This window comes from Saccostrea cucullata, unplaced genomic scaffold (assembly GCF_032062105.1).
Source record: "Saccostrea cucullata isolate Sc308-1 unplaced genomic scaffold, CSIRO_AGI_Scuc_v1 ctg10827, whole genome shotgun sequence".
In the NCBI taxonomy this organism is placed as follows: domain Eukaryota; kingdom Metazoa; phylum Mollusca; class Bivalvia; order Ostreida; family Ostreidae; genus Saccostrea; species Saccostrea cuccullata.
In genome coordinates, this window is record NW_026923810.1 from 1 (window position 1) to 15,930 (window position 15,930).

The following is a 15,930-nucleotide window of genomic DNA, read 5'->3' on the forward strand; positions in this document are numbered from 1 at the left end:
GAGATGTTTACAATTGTTTGTATATTTTTATTTTACATGTACTCGTACTTGTTTATTAGTATATGATAAACAAGGATGGACTATTTCCTCATAGGTCTCGTAATTTTCCCCCGCATAAGAAATCAGGGATCTGCTTTTGTTTCAGTATATATACATGTGTTTCTTTAGTTATACTATAGTGTAACGAAAAGTAAAAATATAGATCTCAAAGATTTTTTTATTTGCAGTTCAGATTGATATTACGCTTCCGTAATTATCTTGCATGATTAATGGTCTGTTGGCTTTAAAAATGCGTTACTGGGAATGTGTGAAGTTGCTAAATTGACTATGTAAATAAACAAATAAAGTGTAAAATTTACCGTTTAAAGTGTAAATTTTACAGATAAAAGTATAAAATTTACAGATTAAAGTGTAAAATTTACAGATTAAAGTGTAAATTTTACAGATTAAAGTGTAAAATTTACACTTTAAAGTGTAAAATTTACAGATTAATGTGTAAAATTCACAGAATAAAGTGTAAAATTTACAGATTAAAGTGTAAAATTTACAGATTAAAATGTAAAATTTACAGATTAAAGTTTAAATTTTACAGATTAAAGTGTAAAATTTACAGATTAAAGTGCAAAATTTACAGATTAAAGTGTAAAATTTACAGATTAAAGTGTAAAATTTACAGATTAAAGTGTAAAATTTACAGATTAAAGTGTAAAATTTACACTTTAAAGTGTAAAATTTACAGATTAATGTATAAAAATTAAAGATTCAAGTGTAAAATTTACAGATTAAGTGTAAAATTTACACTTTAAAGTGTAAAATTTACAGATTAATGTGTAAAATTTACAGATTAAAGTGTAAAATTTACACTTTAAAGTGTAAAATTTACAGATTAATGTGTAAAATTTACACTTTAAAGTGTAAAATTTAAAGTGTAAAATTTACAGATTAAAGTGTAAAAATTGCACTTTAAAGTGTAAAATTTGCACTTTAAAGTGTAAAATTTGCACTTTAAAGTGTAAAATGTACACTTTGAAGTGTAAAATGTACACTTTAAAGTGTAAAATTTACAGATTAAAGTGTAGATTTTACACTTTAAAGTGTAAATTTTACGGATTAATGTGTAAAATTTACAGATTAAAGTGTAAATTTTACAGATTAAAGTGTAAAATTTACAGATTAAAGTGTAGAAATTAAAAAAAAGTGAAGTGTTCAAGTGGCACTAATACGCTTCCGTAAGAAGTATATATCGGAAGTGATAAATATTTTGAGAAGCGAGGAGTGTGAAATATTTTATAGGTGAATATTTTCTTTTTTTTTCAAAATCTTTCTAAGATTTTTTTTCACAATGAAGTTAAGGACTGTAAGACTCGTGAAGTAGAAACACTGGATTCAAAAAATATATTGATGAAATTAATATCATTATATAAGAGACCTAGATTACTTACGGCGGATACTTATTAGGATAGTTGGGTGTGCTGGCGAACTTCGGAAACTGTTCAGCAATCAATACCAAAGGTCCTGGTGGACATCGCTGTTGACAAATTACTGAGAACAAAATACAAAAATAAAAATATCATGATAAGGGCAATAAAAGTATGTGCCATGAGATCTAATGACAGATATACTTGTCATGCAACAGAATTAATTAATATCAAAAACATTTCTGATCAAATAAAGTAAATGGTTAGTTTCTTCGAGAAAAAACAAGTTAGTCTTCATTTCGAATTCGTAAAACTTGAATTAAGAAAATTGGAAAACATTATGCTAACAAAACATTAACTTATAAAATGATACCAAAATACTTCTTTTCCTTTGAATACTAGAATACGCCGGGAGTTAGATATTATATATAGGTAAAGAAATAATTTCTTACTTATTTTTATGTTAAATGCCATTAATATCCAAGTAACAAGAGTTAGGTATCGTCTTTTATTTGAGCATCCATCGGCCATAACACGTCTATAAACAAAATATATTAGTGATCTTAATCACAAAACCAAAAAAAACGTGTATCGATTACTTGTAGAAAATAATTCAATGATAATAAAAAAAAAGTAGGTGACGGGTCTAAATATATACCTGGGTATTTTTTAAGATATGTCGTTTTTAAATGTTTTTGTCAGTAACTCTATCATATTTTTATTATTTAATCAGTGTTTAATGCTCTAAGAAAAAAAACATTTTGAAAATTACAGACCAAAATAATCTGATTTACAAGTATGCCATAAATATGTTATGTTTAAGTTCTTTTTTACAATGTTTAAACTCTAATGATTTATCGTATATTTTATGTAGAAGTTTTAATTTTCAGAGAGAAATAACGGTCCGAAATGGATTGTGCATAATTGTGATACAGTATTCGAATTTACTGGCCATGTTTTAGTGCAAGGATTCCTAGCATTGGAAACACATATATAAAAGTGCATTTGTCTTTCAAAAAAAAAATTAAAATCTTAAGAAGATAGGCAGTATAACAGCATATTTAATGAAGGAAATTACTTAAACCTTTACTTCATGTTTGGCAATGACACTTTTTTTCAAGATCTAGAACAATTATTGATAGTCACGATTTAAACCTACATATGTCTTACTATAGAAATCAGGTTGTAATCAATATCATTCGGCTCTATTTACTCAGTCCACAATACTTAAAACTCAAAAGAATTAAAATCTCTTCCTCGTGTTTAAAACACGATCATGTATGCATATGATTAGCACATGTCATTATAGTTTGCGTCCCACTTCTTAAACCAGATTTGCTTGATATGTTGTAAAACTGCAGATTAGTATCTGTTCCAAGGCATGTAAATAACATGCATAGATACACTATAGTACATGAGGTCCCACTTCCTAGAAATAGCATATTTAAAATATTAACTTATATAAACAACGATTATGCTAGAAACACATTGATTTAAACTCACGATTTTTTGGGGGCAGAAAATGACATCGTATTAAAAATATAGCATGAATTATTATTAGGATTGCTAATGCGAGATTTCAATATTTCTTTCTTTTTTCTGTTTATTATTTCAAATGGTAGGAAGTATTTAACTATGACAAATACACCTCACGTTTTAGCTTTCACGTTTATAGTATTTTAAAGTCCCTCATAAAAAGCTGAAGTATTTATATCCTAGCCAAGTCTACCTAGTTTGAACAGTTAATTCTTACCTGGCTTCACCATTTAGAATTCTTTGGATGATCTATCCCTCTGGACCAGACATGTTCCCCAGTAGCAACATATCTTCAGGAAGTCTTAGTTCTGGTTTTCAGTCCTTGTTTCAGTGAACAAGAAGACTCGGTTTACCTTGCCGATGACCCGGAGATTTTTTAGAGTTCCGGGTGAACAACTCTTCTGCGCATATTCAGAAATCTGATCTGTCATGGAGGTTTAAAATTTAAATGTCTGCTTTTGTTCGATATTTGTGTACCCTTGACGAAATATGTAGAATAAAATCGATATCAAATGCTTAAATCGTTTCTTTAGGATAAAGGAGAATGTTTTTACCGGATGCTAACCCCTGTAATCGGTGTTTCAGTTGGTTGTCATCTTCATCAATACAGGAGAGATGCTGGCAGTATTAGAGGTCGAGACATTGATTCTAGACCAATAATACCATGGTGTCTCTGTTTGTATTATTTCACTAGATGCCTCTATTATTTAGTTCAGTACTCTTGTACTTAAAACGTGCATGATACAGTCTATAAACTGACTGCATTCAGACCAGATTTTTCTTGATATTATTGAAAATATATCCTTACAATGAAAGTTAAGTCTAAAAGCATGGTTATATGTACTTTACCATATAAGTAAAATTTTAGCAAGACTCGTATTAAGCGATTTAGCCCTACAAACTGATAAATAATTCTAGCAAGAAGTAAGTTTCGCGATTTTACAATATATTGCAAGGTAGCTTTTAACTCATCAGTGCTTAATGAATAATTGGCGATATACAATTTTAGCGATCTCAATACATTCGCAAATAATGCCAAAATTGAATTCTACTTACATGGTATATAAAATATATCTACTTCAAAAATGTTGTTGGCTTAATTTAAGCAATGACAACGATGTTGTAATATTATACAACTAAAAAAACAGCAACAAAACTTTTGACTCAATGAATCTTAACCAAGAAATATTCATATCAGGAATGTTTGAAAAATTTAAATATTTTACAAGATTACTTTGTGGACATTACGGATATACAGATATAAGTCTTAAATTTTTAAATTTAACAATTAAAATACTATTTATGTTTGCTATTTCAAAATAATTTAGCATTTAGCATGTCTGGTCTTCTAGAAATATAGAAATAACGTACAATATTTAAGATCAAAAGTCAATGTAGATTAAACAAATTAGAAAAAGAGCAAACAGGGACTTGTAAAACTTTAGAGCAGGGATCAGATGCCAAAGGGATTTAATCATTCATTGCCAACTGGTCAAATTCGCCGTGTGCTCTTTGTCATGATCGAGAAAACGGGAAAATTGTAGACATTTAAGGGCGTAATAAAATGGCCTAACAATAGGAATGTAACCGTCAGTCAGCGTTTGGCATAATAAAGATTGCATTTGCTGACAAGGTCTTTATATCGACCATAAAACTTGCAAAATGATGACTTTAAAGGAGTCTAGTTCATTAACTTCTTTATCAATATCTTATCTCGTTTTATAGAAATTTTTCGTATGTACAACTTCTTGCGTATCGAATCAACAGGGAAATATGGGGAAAGCAATATACAGGTGATAAGGATATATTGCTTCACACAAAAGGGAAGTTGACGATAGAAAAATTGAAGTCATCATGGTTATCATAATGTTTTTTTTGTTCTGTAAGATAACCGTAAATATCTTTTTCTTGAAAACATCTTAATATAAAACAGCTCTGTCAGACTTAGTAATATCTTTTATTTCAAGTTCTTTTGGATATATCCACCAGTCGATATACGAATGGAAGTAACTATTGTAAATAGATAGCACCTCGTCGATATACTGTATGTCGAGTTGAAGACCACAGCAAGTATTTGGGGGTCATGTGGTTGGGGGCTAAATAGATGTTGCTTCATGTGAATACAAAAAATAAGCCTGTAAGTAACGGGCGAAATTGATACCCATGGGGATTCCAATAGATTTTTGGAAGACCTGATTTCCGAAAACTGCATATATATTGTCAATAAGAAACTCAAACTTCTTTTTAATATCAATTTCAGAGTACTCGTGTTTTCAATCAAAATGTTTTTAAAAATGAATTTTTCAAATGACCAGTGACAAGAGTAAAATTATGAGTTCTATTTAAAACTGTGTTTGATGTCACAAAGTCGGGACTGTATTTATCGTGGGGAATAATCGTATAAGGTGTTGAAAAGTCTTACCTCTTGATTTTATTAATTGTGGTGAAAAAAAGTTTTGAAGTACTAGTATCCATATCTTATTTTCACCACTTCTTTAATATACTGTTGCACAGTTCTCCTGAAGTTTCTCCTTCATAACTGTTAATTAATATTTTAGAGAGGAGCAAAGCAAGAGGCTAGTTAAAACTTTTACTGGAATCCGCTAAACTAGTATATCTTTATTTGTAAAGAAATTTGTAAAATTGAGGATTGCAGTATTGGTATCGTACTTAAATTCATTCTGATTTATTGGAATATTAAAAGTATTTAAAACTGACACATTATTTTGTAGAAATTCTTCCTTAGAAAGAGAGCTATGAGTAGAGCTTAGAGTAAAATCTGTGGCTTTTAATCCCAGTTCTAAATTACAATTTAAATACTGAGTAATGAACCCTGCAAACAAAGACATTGTCATTTCCTACTTCGTCAGCTGGGACCAGAACTTACAGATCATCTTATATATATCTAGATCTTTTTCCTTTCTGAATTATTAAGATCAGAAGCTGGTTTTCACATTACCCCACTATCGCTTAAAGGGTTATTAACTTCTTCTTATTCTTTGAAAAAAATACAAAATATTGCACTAAAGCTAAATTATTTCTTTGATTATGTCACTATATTATTATATATTGACAACTTGATCAATAGTACTGGATGGAGACTACTATAATATGTATGATTTATGATTAAACCACGCTGATATGATTGTTTTTTGCTTTGGATATTTAGATGAGCTGTAAACAAGGAACTTGTCACAATTCTTTAACAAAGTTTGTATCTTGTAATGCAATGTAAATGTGAAAAAAACGCGTTCACTAACATTTATTTAATGTATAATGGCTTATTTACGCTCATAACAAGTTAATAAAATAATTATTCCATATTCTCGTCATTAAGCCAATTACATGAATTATGTATGCTGCCATACTTATAATCATTGATCTTGAGTAACTTGTCCTAACTATTACTGAACATGCAGCTTCTATCATCTATCTATTCCTCTAACTTTACATGCATGTCTGTAATTTGATAATTTGAAAAAAAAATGCTATGGCTTCTAGTGATCAAAGTATCACCGAAACAGAATTAAAGAAAATTTCAGATTTTTTTTTAAAAGATGCTGGTAAAAATGGGGAAAATGGATATTGTAGTATCTAATGAACCCTTGAATAGTTTTAGAAACAAGTATTGTGGTGTTTATTCTTTTTCCACATTAAAAAAAAAATACAGTCTGATTTCGGTGTGTGTGTGTGATTTTCTGACCTCATTAAAAATTCGAAACCGAAGCAATCTTTTTTCTGCTATATTAAAATATTTCAGCATTAAACAAAAAGGACGTTTTGATAATAGTCTTCTAGCTTTGCAATAAAATAAGAAATATCTGAGAGAAGTGGCTATCATGTTTCTTTATGGGTATTTGAATAGAAATGCTACCTCTACAACCATTTTGCTTCCATTCAAGTGAAATAGGGTATATATAGTCTGTATTCGTGATATTTGGTCACGAGAGTATATAGGTAATCGTTCGAGATTATAACCCCATACAAAGACTTATATGTACAAAGTCTGAATTGGGCATTTAAAAACCCTGAACCTATAGAAATGATCCAACAGTCATGGCCAGAAGACTTCAATCTCCATTCTTACATATGTTCTAAATATAATCAATTTGGCTTTTACATATACGATAAGAATAAAATAGATATATTACTACTTCTCCCCAAGTAATATTTCTTTATTTTTATTTATTTTATTTATTTATTTATTTTTATGGTCAGAAAATATCTTTTCATGCAAAGATTCATTATTATTCATATAAATGCACAGAAAATTAATTCATTATTCTTTACAAAGATATCATAGAATATTGTCTTTCACTAATTATAATTTTTTCCATTACCACTGAATTAATTAATTGATTTGTCATGTGTTTACTGACAATTAACATTGTTGTTTAGGGAACATAACAAGGAAAGGTAACTCGAAAATCAATATTTTGCAGAAAAGATCCATTAGTATAATTCTTACTTCCGAATATGGATTGTGATACCGTATTTCATATGATTTCTAAGCAACAACATAAATATTTACTAATTCTAATCGAAGAAGGAATTAATGTTCTCATTACGTCTGGCATCTCTTGGTTCACGAACAAAATATACCAGCAGTACCTTATATATATATATATATATATATATATATATATATATATATATATATATATATATATAAAGAAAATAACGAGTTATAATCAATTTCAGCACAAATTTGAATCTTGAATGGGGCAAAACATGGACCACTGTGGGATCAGGTGCCTGGAAGGAGTAAACGCCCCTTGTTGATTCACTCCGATCCTGGGACCCGTTTTACAAAAGAACTTACGACTACGACCAAAATCGATTCTATTTTACATTTATTTGAAAATGATTTTAGTATTTTTTAAAAGAAATTATCAAGTTATGTTTATTATGCTGGCGATTTCAAACAGAATAATGAATTCTGCACAAATAAACTAACTTTTATGGTCTTAGTTGTAAGTTCATTTTTAAAACGGGCCCCTGAGTCTTACGTACTGACCAGGGAAACGGGGTACAGCGTTGTCAAAGAATTTATAATTTAAAACAATGGTCTATTAAATGTTAGGAACACGTGTCAGACAAACTAGGACCGTACAATTTGCTAAAACTGCTTTTATCTATAAGTAAGTTGTTGAAAACTATTTGTCTAGCTTTAAATATTTATCGTTCTCAGGACATTTCTGCGTTCACTCAGAGCATTTTTTTCGAATCAGTCAAGAGACACGAGTAAAAGCTGGCCATCCCACTTGTCATAGTTTATGATAGGTATTTGTTGGTAAGCGTAGGCGTCACAAACCATTTTAACCATTATTCATAGCAAAAGTTTATTTGCTAACAATCATATTTATCAATTATTTTTAGTGTGTTTTTAAACATTGTTTTAATGTATATTTAATTTACTAGTATTTAAGTGTACATGCATCAAATAATGATCATATTCAGAAAACGCGTGATTCGATTCAGTTTGGAGATATAAAATACATGAAGAAATATTGCAACAAAAATTAAGGACTTGGCGATGAAAACTATCATTTTTAATCAGTCAAACATCCAAATACTGGTAAGAAGTAGATGTGACAAATTTAGTGTGTTTCTATTCAGGTTACTAGAATATATCGAGCCCACATATGAATGAAATTAACTCTTGTAAAGATGAAGGCCTCAGCAAGATTTTCTTCTATCAAGATGTTTCTGAATAAATTTTCATTTACATTTTATAGGGCTCGTCGGGATTCCTTCAGATTGTTGGAGGAGCTGATCTCCACATTCAACATAGATATCGGTGATGAGAAACGCCGGCTGTTTTTTATTACTTTCAGTATCAACATCAACTTTATGTTGAATCTTCATAGACTCTTGAAAGATTTTTTTTTTAAATATTTCGTGAGATACGATTGCAGGAAGAGTAGAAATCTGTATTTTTTATGATATCAATGATTGAAAAAAATTTAAAATTTTCCGAAAGTTCTCAGTTTGTTGATTATTTAGTATCAACATGCACCTGATTTACACTGCTTCTTGAATTTGTTGGGGTATAAGATATATCACTGTTAGCTACTTATTTACTCAGTTACTGTCGAGCAAACATTTTATTTAACCCAAAGTCTGTTAAAGCATATATTTACATATGAAATTCTCAACAGATGGGATTTCAGTTATATCTTTGTTCCTGAGAGTGATTTTTTTTTTATTTAATAACAAAGTGATTAAATGGGAAAAATTGTTTATAAAGCAAATGCTGCGTCTTCAATAAAAATGGAATTCGTAAATTTACTTATTTCGTCATTGGTCATTTGCTAAATTATTTTGTTTAAAAACATTCTAATTGTACACACAAGTACTCTGAAGTTGGTTTTAAAAAGATGCTTAAGTTTCCCATTGCCAATTTATATGTGGTTTTTAGAGCAGGTCTTCGAAGACTCTATTTGAATTCCTATGAGTACCAACTGCGCTATTAGCAGATTTATTTTGTATTCATAAGAAGCAGAATTTGTCCAAAGTCTTATACGCGAAAAGAAGAAAACACTTGCTGTGACCATCAGCTCGACATTAGATATATCATCGACTTATTGCCAATTAACAATAGTTATGTCTATTCACATGTCCATACGATATATCTCGGTGAGCTTGAAAAAAGCACATGCTCTGACACACCTGTTTAAATATTTGGATATTTTACTTGAATAAGACATACATGTAAATGGTAATCTTACAACCACGCTTTATGATAAACGTGATGACTTTAATTTTTCAATGTCATTTACCTTACTTATGCAGTAATATACCTTCATCATCTACAAACGGGGTTTATATCTCTCAGTTGATTCGATACGCAAGAGCATGCTCTGCATATATGTACAATTTCTAAAACGAGGTAAATTATTGAAAAACAAGTTGATGAAACAAGAATATTAACAGTTTCGTTTAAAGTCATCAAATGATTCTATGGTCGATACAATGACCTTGTCAGCAAATACAATTTATCACTGAGTCAAATGATGACTGATGTTTTTCATAGTAAATTTTAGGTGATTATTAAAACACTGAATTGTCGACGTATTTTTCCTTCACTTCCCGATTATGACAAGGACCACACGGCGCATGTGACCGGTCGGCAGGTATACTCACTCCTTCATGGCACCTGATCCCACCTCTGATGTTTTTGAGATCCGTGTTTGCTCTGCTCCGAGTTTGTATTGTTAAATAACTGTTGAGCTTGAATATATACTGTGCGTTATCTCCATAATCTATGCTTCATGCATTCTTCAAAAGTCAAGGTACCGGTCACGGTAGCCTAGTGGTAGACCGTTCGCTTCGTGATCGGGAGGCCCGGGTTCGATTCTCGATCGCGGCGCCGCGTCATACATAAGACGTAAACAAAGGTAGTGATTGTTCCTTCGCCAAGAGGTAGTGATTGTTCCTTCGCCAAGCGCTCGGCACTAGAAATGAAAGTCACGGGTCTTTCGGATATGACCTTAAAAACGTAGGTCCCGTGTCACGGTGGGCGCTGGCACGATAAAGAACCCTCACTGCTCAATGGCCCTGAGTGCCGAGTATAGATCAAAATTTGAAGCCCTTCACCGGCATACGGTGACTTCTCCATATGAGTGAAAAATTCTCAAGAGGGACGTTAAACAATATACAATCAATCAATCAATCAAAAGTCAAGGCATTAGGGAAAATATACAGAAACTTGATAACTTTTAAGATTTTGTGAAACGAAAATTAATTAGCAAATTGTCTCCCAGACAATGTCAGCGAAGCCTTTTATTTTATTTTTTTTCGTTTGGGAAATGAAACAAATGAATACGTGCGAGAAAGTCAATTGAATTCTTCAGGGAAGTTTGCATTTAAATTCAAATTTTGCTGAATCAAAATGTTCATTAGAAAAAAAAAAGGGAAAAAATTCAAAAATAAATTAAATCTATTTTAAGTGAAATTTGCAAAAAAGAATGGTGAAACAGAGGTTCGAATTCTCGGCCGTGATTCGAACATCTTCTGATCGCGATCCGCGAGCGCATATTGATTAACTTTGAGTGGGTGAGACATAAAGTATGCCCACTAGAACTCGTGTATTGACTATATTATTATCTGTGTCCGTTGCATCTAGGGATTCATGCTAACATGGAAACTATATTATAAAACGAATGTATATGCTTAATCATATACATGTACATGGGTTAGAACCTCGGCCTCGAATAACCTAAGTCGATAAAAAATAGATAGCAACTGTTCCTTCACCAAGCGCTCGAAACTTTGAAGTGAAGGCTGGAGGTTATTCCTACGAGAACTTAATATTAAGGATCCGAAGCATTGAACGATAAAGAACTCTCACTTTTCCATGGCCCTGAGTGCCAAGCAAAGATCTCAGTTTGAAGTGCTTGATTGGTATACGGCGATATCTCTCTATATTAGTTTAAAAATCTCGAATGAGACAACTAACATACAATCATTGTTCACAGTCTAAGTACAGGGAATACTTGCTCGCCCTTTCCGATTTCTTACTCAGGCGGATGTTGCAAGTGCATAACTTTTTAACAAACTATCATACAGTATATGCACTTCTTGTTTGATTTTAGTTTACAACAGATAGGGACGAACAAGGATTTAGGAGAACTCGGAGAGGGAAAAAACGCTAGGTAGGCTTTAGGGGGTTAAAGGTTAATGTATTGAAATTCAGAAGATATTTTCTTTGCAACTCTAAATAGTTTTCAAATTCTTGCAGATTTGTTGGAAATGAATGAACTTTACATTGAGTATGAGAGACCTTCCTGAGAACAACTTGCTGTCAATAATTTTTTTAAACATACTTTTATGTGCCGAAAGATGTATCATTACCATACATAAAATATTTTTAATCAATATTTTAATTTTAGCATGAAGACACCTGGTTATTTTCTTTTGGTATTGTGTGGGGTGTTTTCTGTTGAATCAGGGGATACAGGTGAGCTAAAGCACATTGGTATTACAGTATGGGCGACAGTGAGCCAAAGAGTCATCTTTATCTTTATAAGTGTGATCTAATTCAGTCTCAATTTAAAAAATGTCATTTTTCGACCCCCATTTGACCACCCGGGGCAAAATCAAAATTCCGAAACCTTACTGCACATCTACATGACACCACCAACCATTTCCCTAAAGATGATTAGGCTACCATGTAAAATGTAGGAGGAGTTCAGGGAAGACGGGAATTTTTGCATAAAAATTTCATTTTTCGAACCCCATTTCACCCCCCGGGGTAAAATCAAAATTCCGAAACCTTACTGTACATCTACATGACACCACCAACCATCTCCCAAAAGATGATTAGGCTACTGAGTAAAATGTAGGAGGAGTTCAGGGAAGACGGGGATTTTTGCATAAAATATGAATTTTTCGACCCCCATTTGACCCCCCGGGGCAAAATCAAAATTCCGAAACCTTACTGCACATCTACATGATACCACCAACCATCTCTCTAAAAGTGATTAGGCTACTATGTAAAATGTAGGAAGAGTTCGGGGAAGAAGGGGCTTTTTGCATAAAAAAAACATTTTTCGACCTCCAGTTGACCCCCCGGGGAAAAATCAAAATTCCGAAACCTTACTGCACATCTACATGACACCACCAACCATCTCCCAAAAGATGATTAGGCTACTGTGTAAAATAAAGGAGGAGTTCAGGGAAGAAAAGTGTAATGGAAACCTTACTGCACATCTACATGACACCACCAACCATCTCCCAAAAGATGATTAGGCTACTGTGTAAAATATAGGAGGAGTTAGGGAAGAAAATATACCGGACGAGGTTTCTATAGAAAGTGCGGGTATAAAAAAGGGAACAATCTACTACTCAAAGGCATGCATTGTATACGCTTTCAAAACATTTATCGAATTGCGCGAATATAACACTCGCGATATCACGTGACAAAGAAAAACAGGCGAAAGTTTTTACCTCTATACACTACTTTCCTCTTCGTAAGAATTTTTTTTTCTTACATATTCTCCAAGTAATAATTGAGAAATATAAGTTTCAAATATATATTATGAATGTATATATTTTCTGTAATCATAAATTTGATGTTTAAACTGAATTTTGCCATTAGAAGATTAAAATTACTATCATCTAAAAAGTGAATAATACATGTATTACAATTGCATCAATGATTTTCCATTAGAAGTAGAATTTTTCTGTATGAATGATTTATTTTTAAAAATATTTCAGGAAAAAAAATAAATTGCCGTTTTCTAAGAATTCAACATTGCAAAATCCCTGTGCATTGATGACTCTCATAAATCAAAGATTGCATGCAGTTTAATAAACCTCCCTCTCGCAGCACTGAAAAAAAAAGATCCAGTGGGTGTTATTTTTATTAAAGATTATTGGCAGTGTTTTTTTTTTAAATTTAGAAACCGATTATTGCCAAAAACTAAACGGCGATCAATGTGCCTTGTCTGGTAAATGGAAAAATCAGCTCAAGTCGGAGATGGAAATTATTTGCAAAGACGGAACCATCTCGGGCAAGTATACCAGCGCCGTGGGGCAGGCTTCGAAGGAGTATGACTTGATGGGGAGGTATACACAGGTCAATGACAAGGACTACATGTTAGGGTGGTCAGTGGCTTGGAAAAACAAGTACCAAGATGCCAAGTCCGTGACTAGCTGGACGGGCGTATTTTACGCCGCGGAGGGAGTGATTAGGACCCAGTGGATACTCGGTCGCTTCGAAGATCCGGACGATTTCTGGGAGACGTTCATCACAAACCAAGACACTTTTACCAAAATTAGCCAGTGTTAAATTTCTATGCTGTCAGATTTCAAACAGATGAATGAAAGTGTACGTCGTTGACTATGCCTGATCACTGTAGCTTAATAATGCATGTACATGTATGTGTCCTATAGCTAGGTATACAGTTCTTCCTCAGAGTGCTTTCCTAAATTTAATTTTAGCCAGGGTTATCTTATCCCTTCGAAGATAAAAATTAAACTGAAGTAAATCAGAAAAATGTTCTTTGAGTTTTAAATGTACACATGATAAACAACAGGAAAATGTTTTGTTGTCCCTCGATATTTCCATTTCTAATTTTTTTTCTCTGTGATAACTCTTTGAGAGTTAGGGGACCTTTATTTCTATGTATAATTCTGCTGGAATGTAAATTAGGCAGGTCTTAAAAAATAAAAAGTTCAGTGTGCTAAGGAGGCTCAATTAATATAACGCATGCAAATCACGTGCGCATCTGTCTCTGTGTCTGACGCTAAGGAGGCCAAATATGCATGTAAATCTCGTGCGGCTACCTTTGTGTTTGACAAAAGCGGGCGAGAACTATTGAAATAGGCATGGAAGTCCTCGTGTAATTTAAATCTATTAGTCTACATTTTTAAAGCTTCGCCCGTTATGCAAATTATCCCATGTTTCCCACTATCGTTGATGCCCTGGTATACTACACTAACTAGACAGTGACTCCTTAATTAAATAAGAGGAAGAAAGTCAGCATTTAATACGCATAAACGAGCTTTCAGGGCGAAGACAGGAAGGTCGCTCAAGGCAGTTTAACCTTTATTTCTATGTATAAGTCTGTTTGAATGGGACCTTGAGGCTGAACCTTTTCCTTAAAAAATAAAAAGTTGAGGGTGTGTTTAAATAGGAAACCTTTTTCTAGTAAAATAACCAATATATCTTGTCTACATATACATGTACAGATTGTATATGAATGAAAATAACTTTTGTTATTTGTTAATAATTTAATTTTGGTTGTAACGCGTCATTAAATTTTGATTGGATAAAAAAATAATCTAAATTGTTTATTCATCTGGTTTGCCTACATGACAATGACGTACGTCAAAAACGCATCAATCCGCGTGACGTTACAATTAAAATATGAACAATTTGAAGGTGTTAATTTTTAAGGGAAAAATTGAATTGTTTTATATACTTAGGGATTGAAAATTAAACTACTAGTATACGGAATGATTTAAATAGCAACCCAAATTATACTGCTATAAACTGGGTTGGAGCAGTTTACGTTTTTTTTATTTATAAAGCGTAAACTGCCCCAACCCAGGTTATACAGTATAATTTGGGTTGCTATTTAATTCATTCCTTAAATACGTACGTCATTCTGTATATATATAAATATCGCGTTCGAGGCTACGGCAAGTGTTTTCTTCTAATTATGAGATTTGAAAAAATTTGCTTCATATAAATACAAAAATAGGTCTGCTTATAACGGGAAGCAGTTGGTACCAATGGGTGACCACAGTAAACCAAATAGATATTGTCGATTAGAAACTCGTGCATTGTTTTCAAAAAGGATATGGAGATAACGAACAGTATTCAATATCAAAGTCCATAAAACCATACAAAATAGAAGCAGAACAAACGGACCTCTAAAACAAGGTGGGATCAGGTGCCATGGAGGAGGAGCATCTCCTGCTGACCGGTCACACCCGCCGTGTGCTCCTTGTCATGATCGGGAAATAACGGTATATAATCTATCGTCAATTCAGTGAATAAATAATGGACTACTGATTAGTATAAAAAACGTCAGTCAGCATTTGAATCAATGATAAATTGTATTTGCTGACAAGGTCATTGTATCGACTTTACAAACTTACAAAATGATGACTTTAAACGAGACCGCTGATATTCTTGTTTCATCAACTTGTTTGTCAATAACTTACCTCGTTTTGGAAACTGTTCATACGTAAAGCATGCTCCTGCGTATCGAATCAACTGAGACATATAAACCCAGTATGCAGGCGTTTATGCATAAAATTATCACGCAAGCCAATCGATTGATCATCTTCATGAAATTGAAAAATCTGACAGTTATTCCTTATATTTGCATGCTTTGATTCCGCCAATCCACGTGCTCCAAGCCCTGCTTCTGTCTAGCTGTTTGTCCCGCCCTGCACGTAGTTTTTTTGGAACCGCGCAAATGCATTGATGGAGAAATAAAGTACATTTACATTTGGTAAT

General features: G+C 32.4%; 1 protein-coding gene and 1 long non-coding RNA gene across 2 annotated transcripts; one reads left to right on the forward strand and one right to left on the reverse strand.

The window, feature by feature from the left end:
• Nucleotides 1-1,448: 1,448 nt before the first annotated feature.
• LOC134264935 (uncharacterized) lies at nucleotides 1,449-3,673 on the reverse strand. Its single transcript, XR_009991649.1, has 4 exons — nucleotides 3,520-3,673; nucleotides 3,172-3,378; nucleotides 1,871-1,956; nucleotides 1,449-1,542 (listed from the first exon to the last, which is right to left on the reverse strand). It is a non-coding gene; the product is annotated as an uncharacterized LOC134264935 (long non-coding RNA).
• A 7,770-nt stretch (nucleotides 3,674-11,443) lies between these two features.
• On the forward strand, nucleotides 11,444-14,003 carry LOC134264936 (streptavidin-V2-like). The gene is made up of 3 exons (XM_062747183.1): nucleotides 11,444-11,611; nucleotides 11,849-11,916; nucleotides 13,361-14,003. The coding sequence occupies exons 1-3, from the start codon at nucleotides 11,529-11,531 to the stop codon at nucleotides 13,747-13,749; spliced, it is 540 nt and encodes a 179-aa protein (XP_062603167.1). The 5' UTR covers nucleotides 11,444-11,528; the 3' UTR covers nucleotides 13,750-14,003.
• Nucleotides 14,004-15,930: the final 1,927 nt, after the last annotated feature.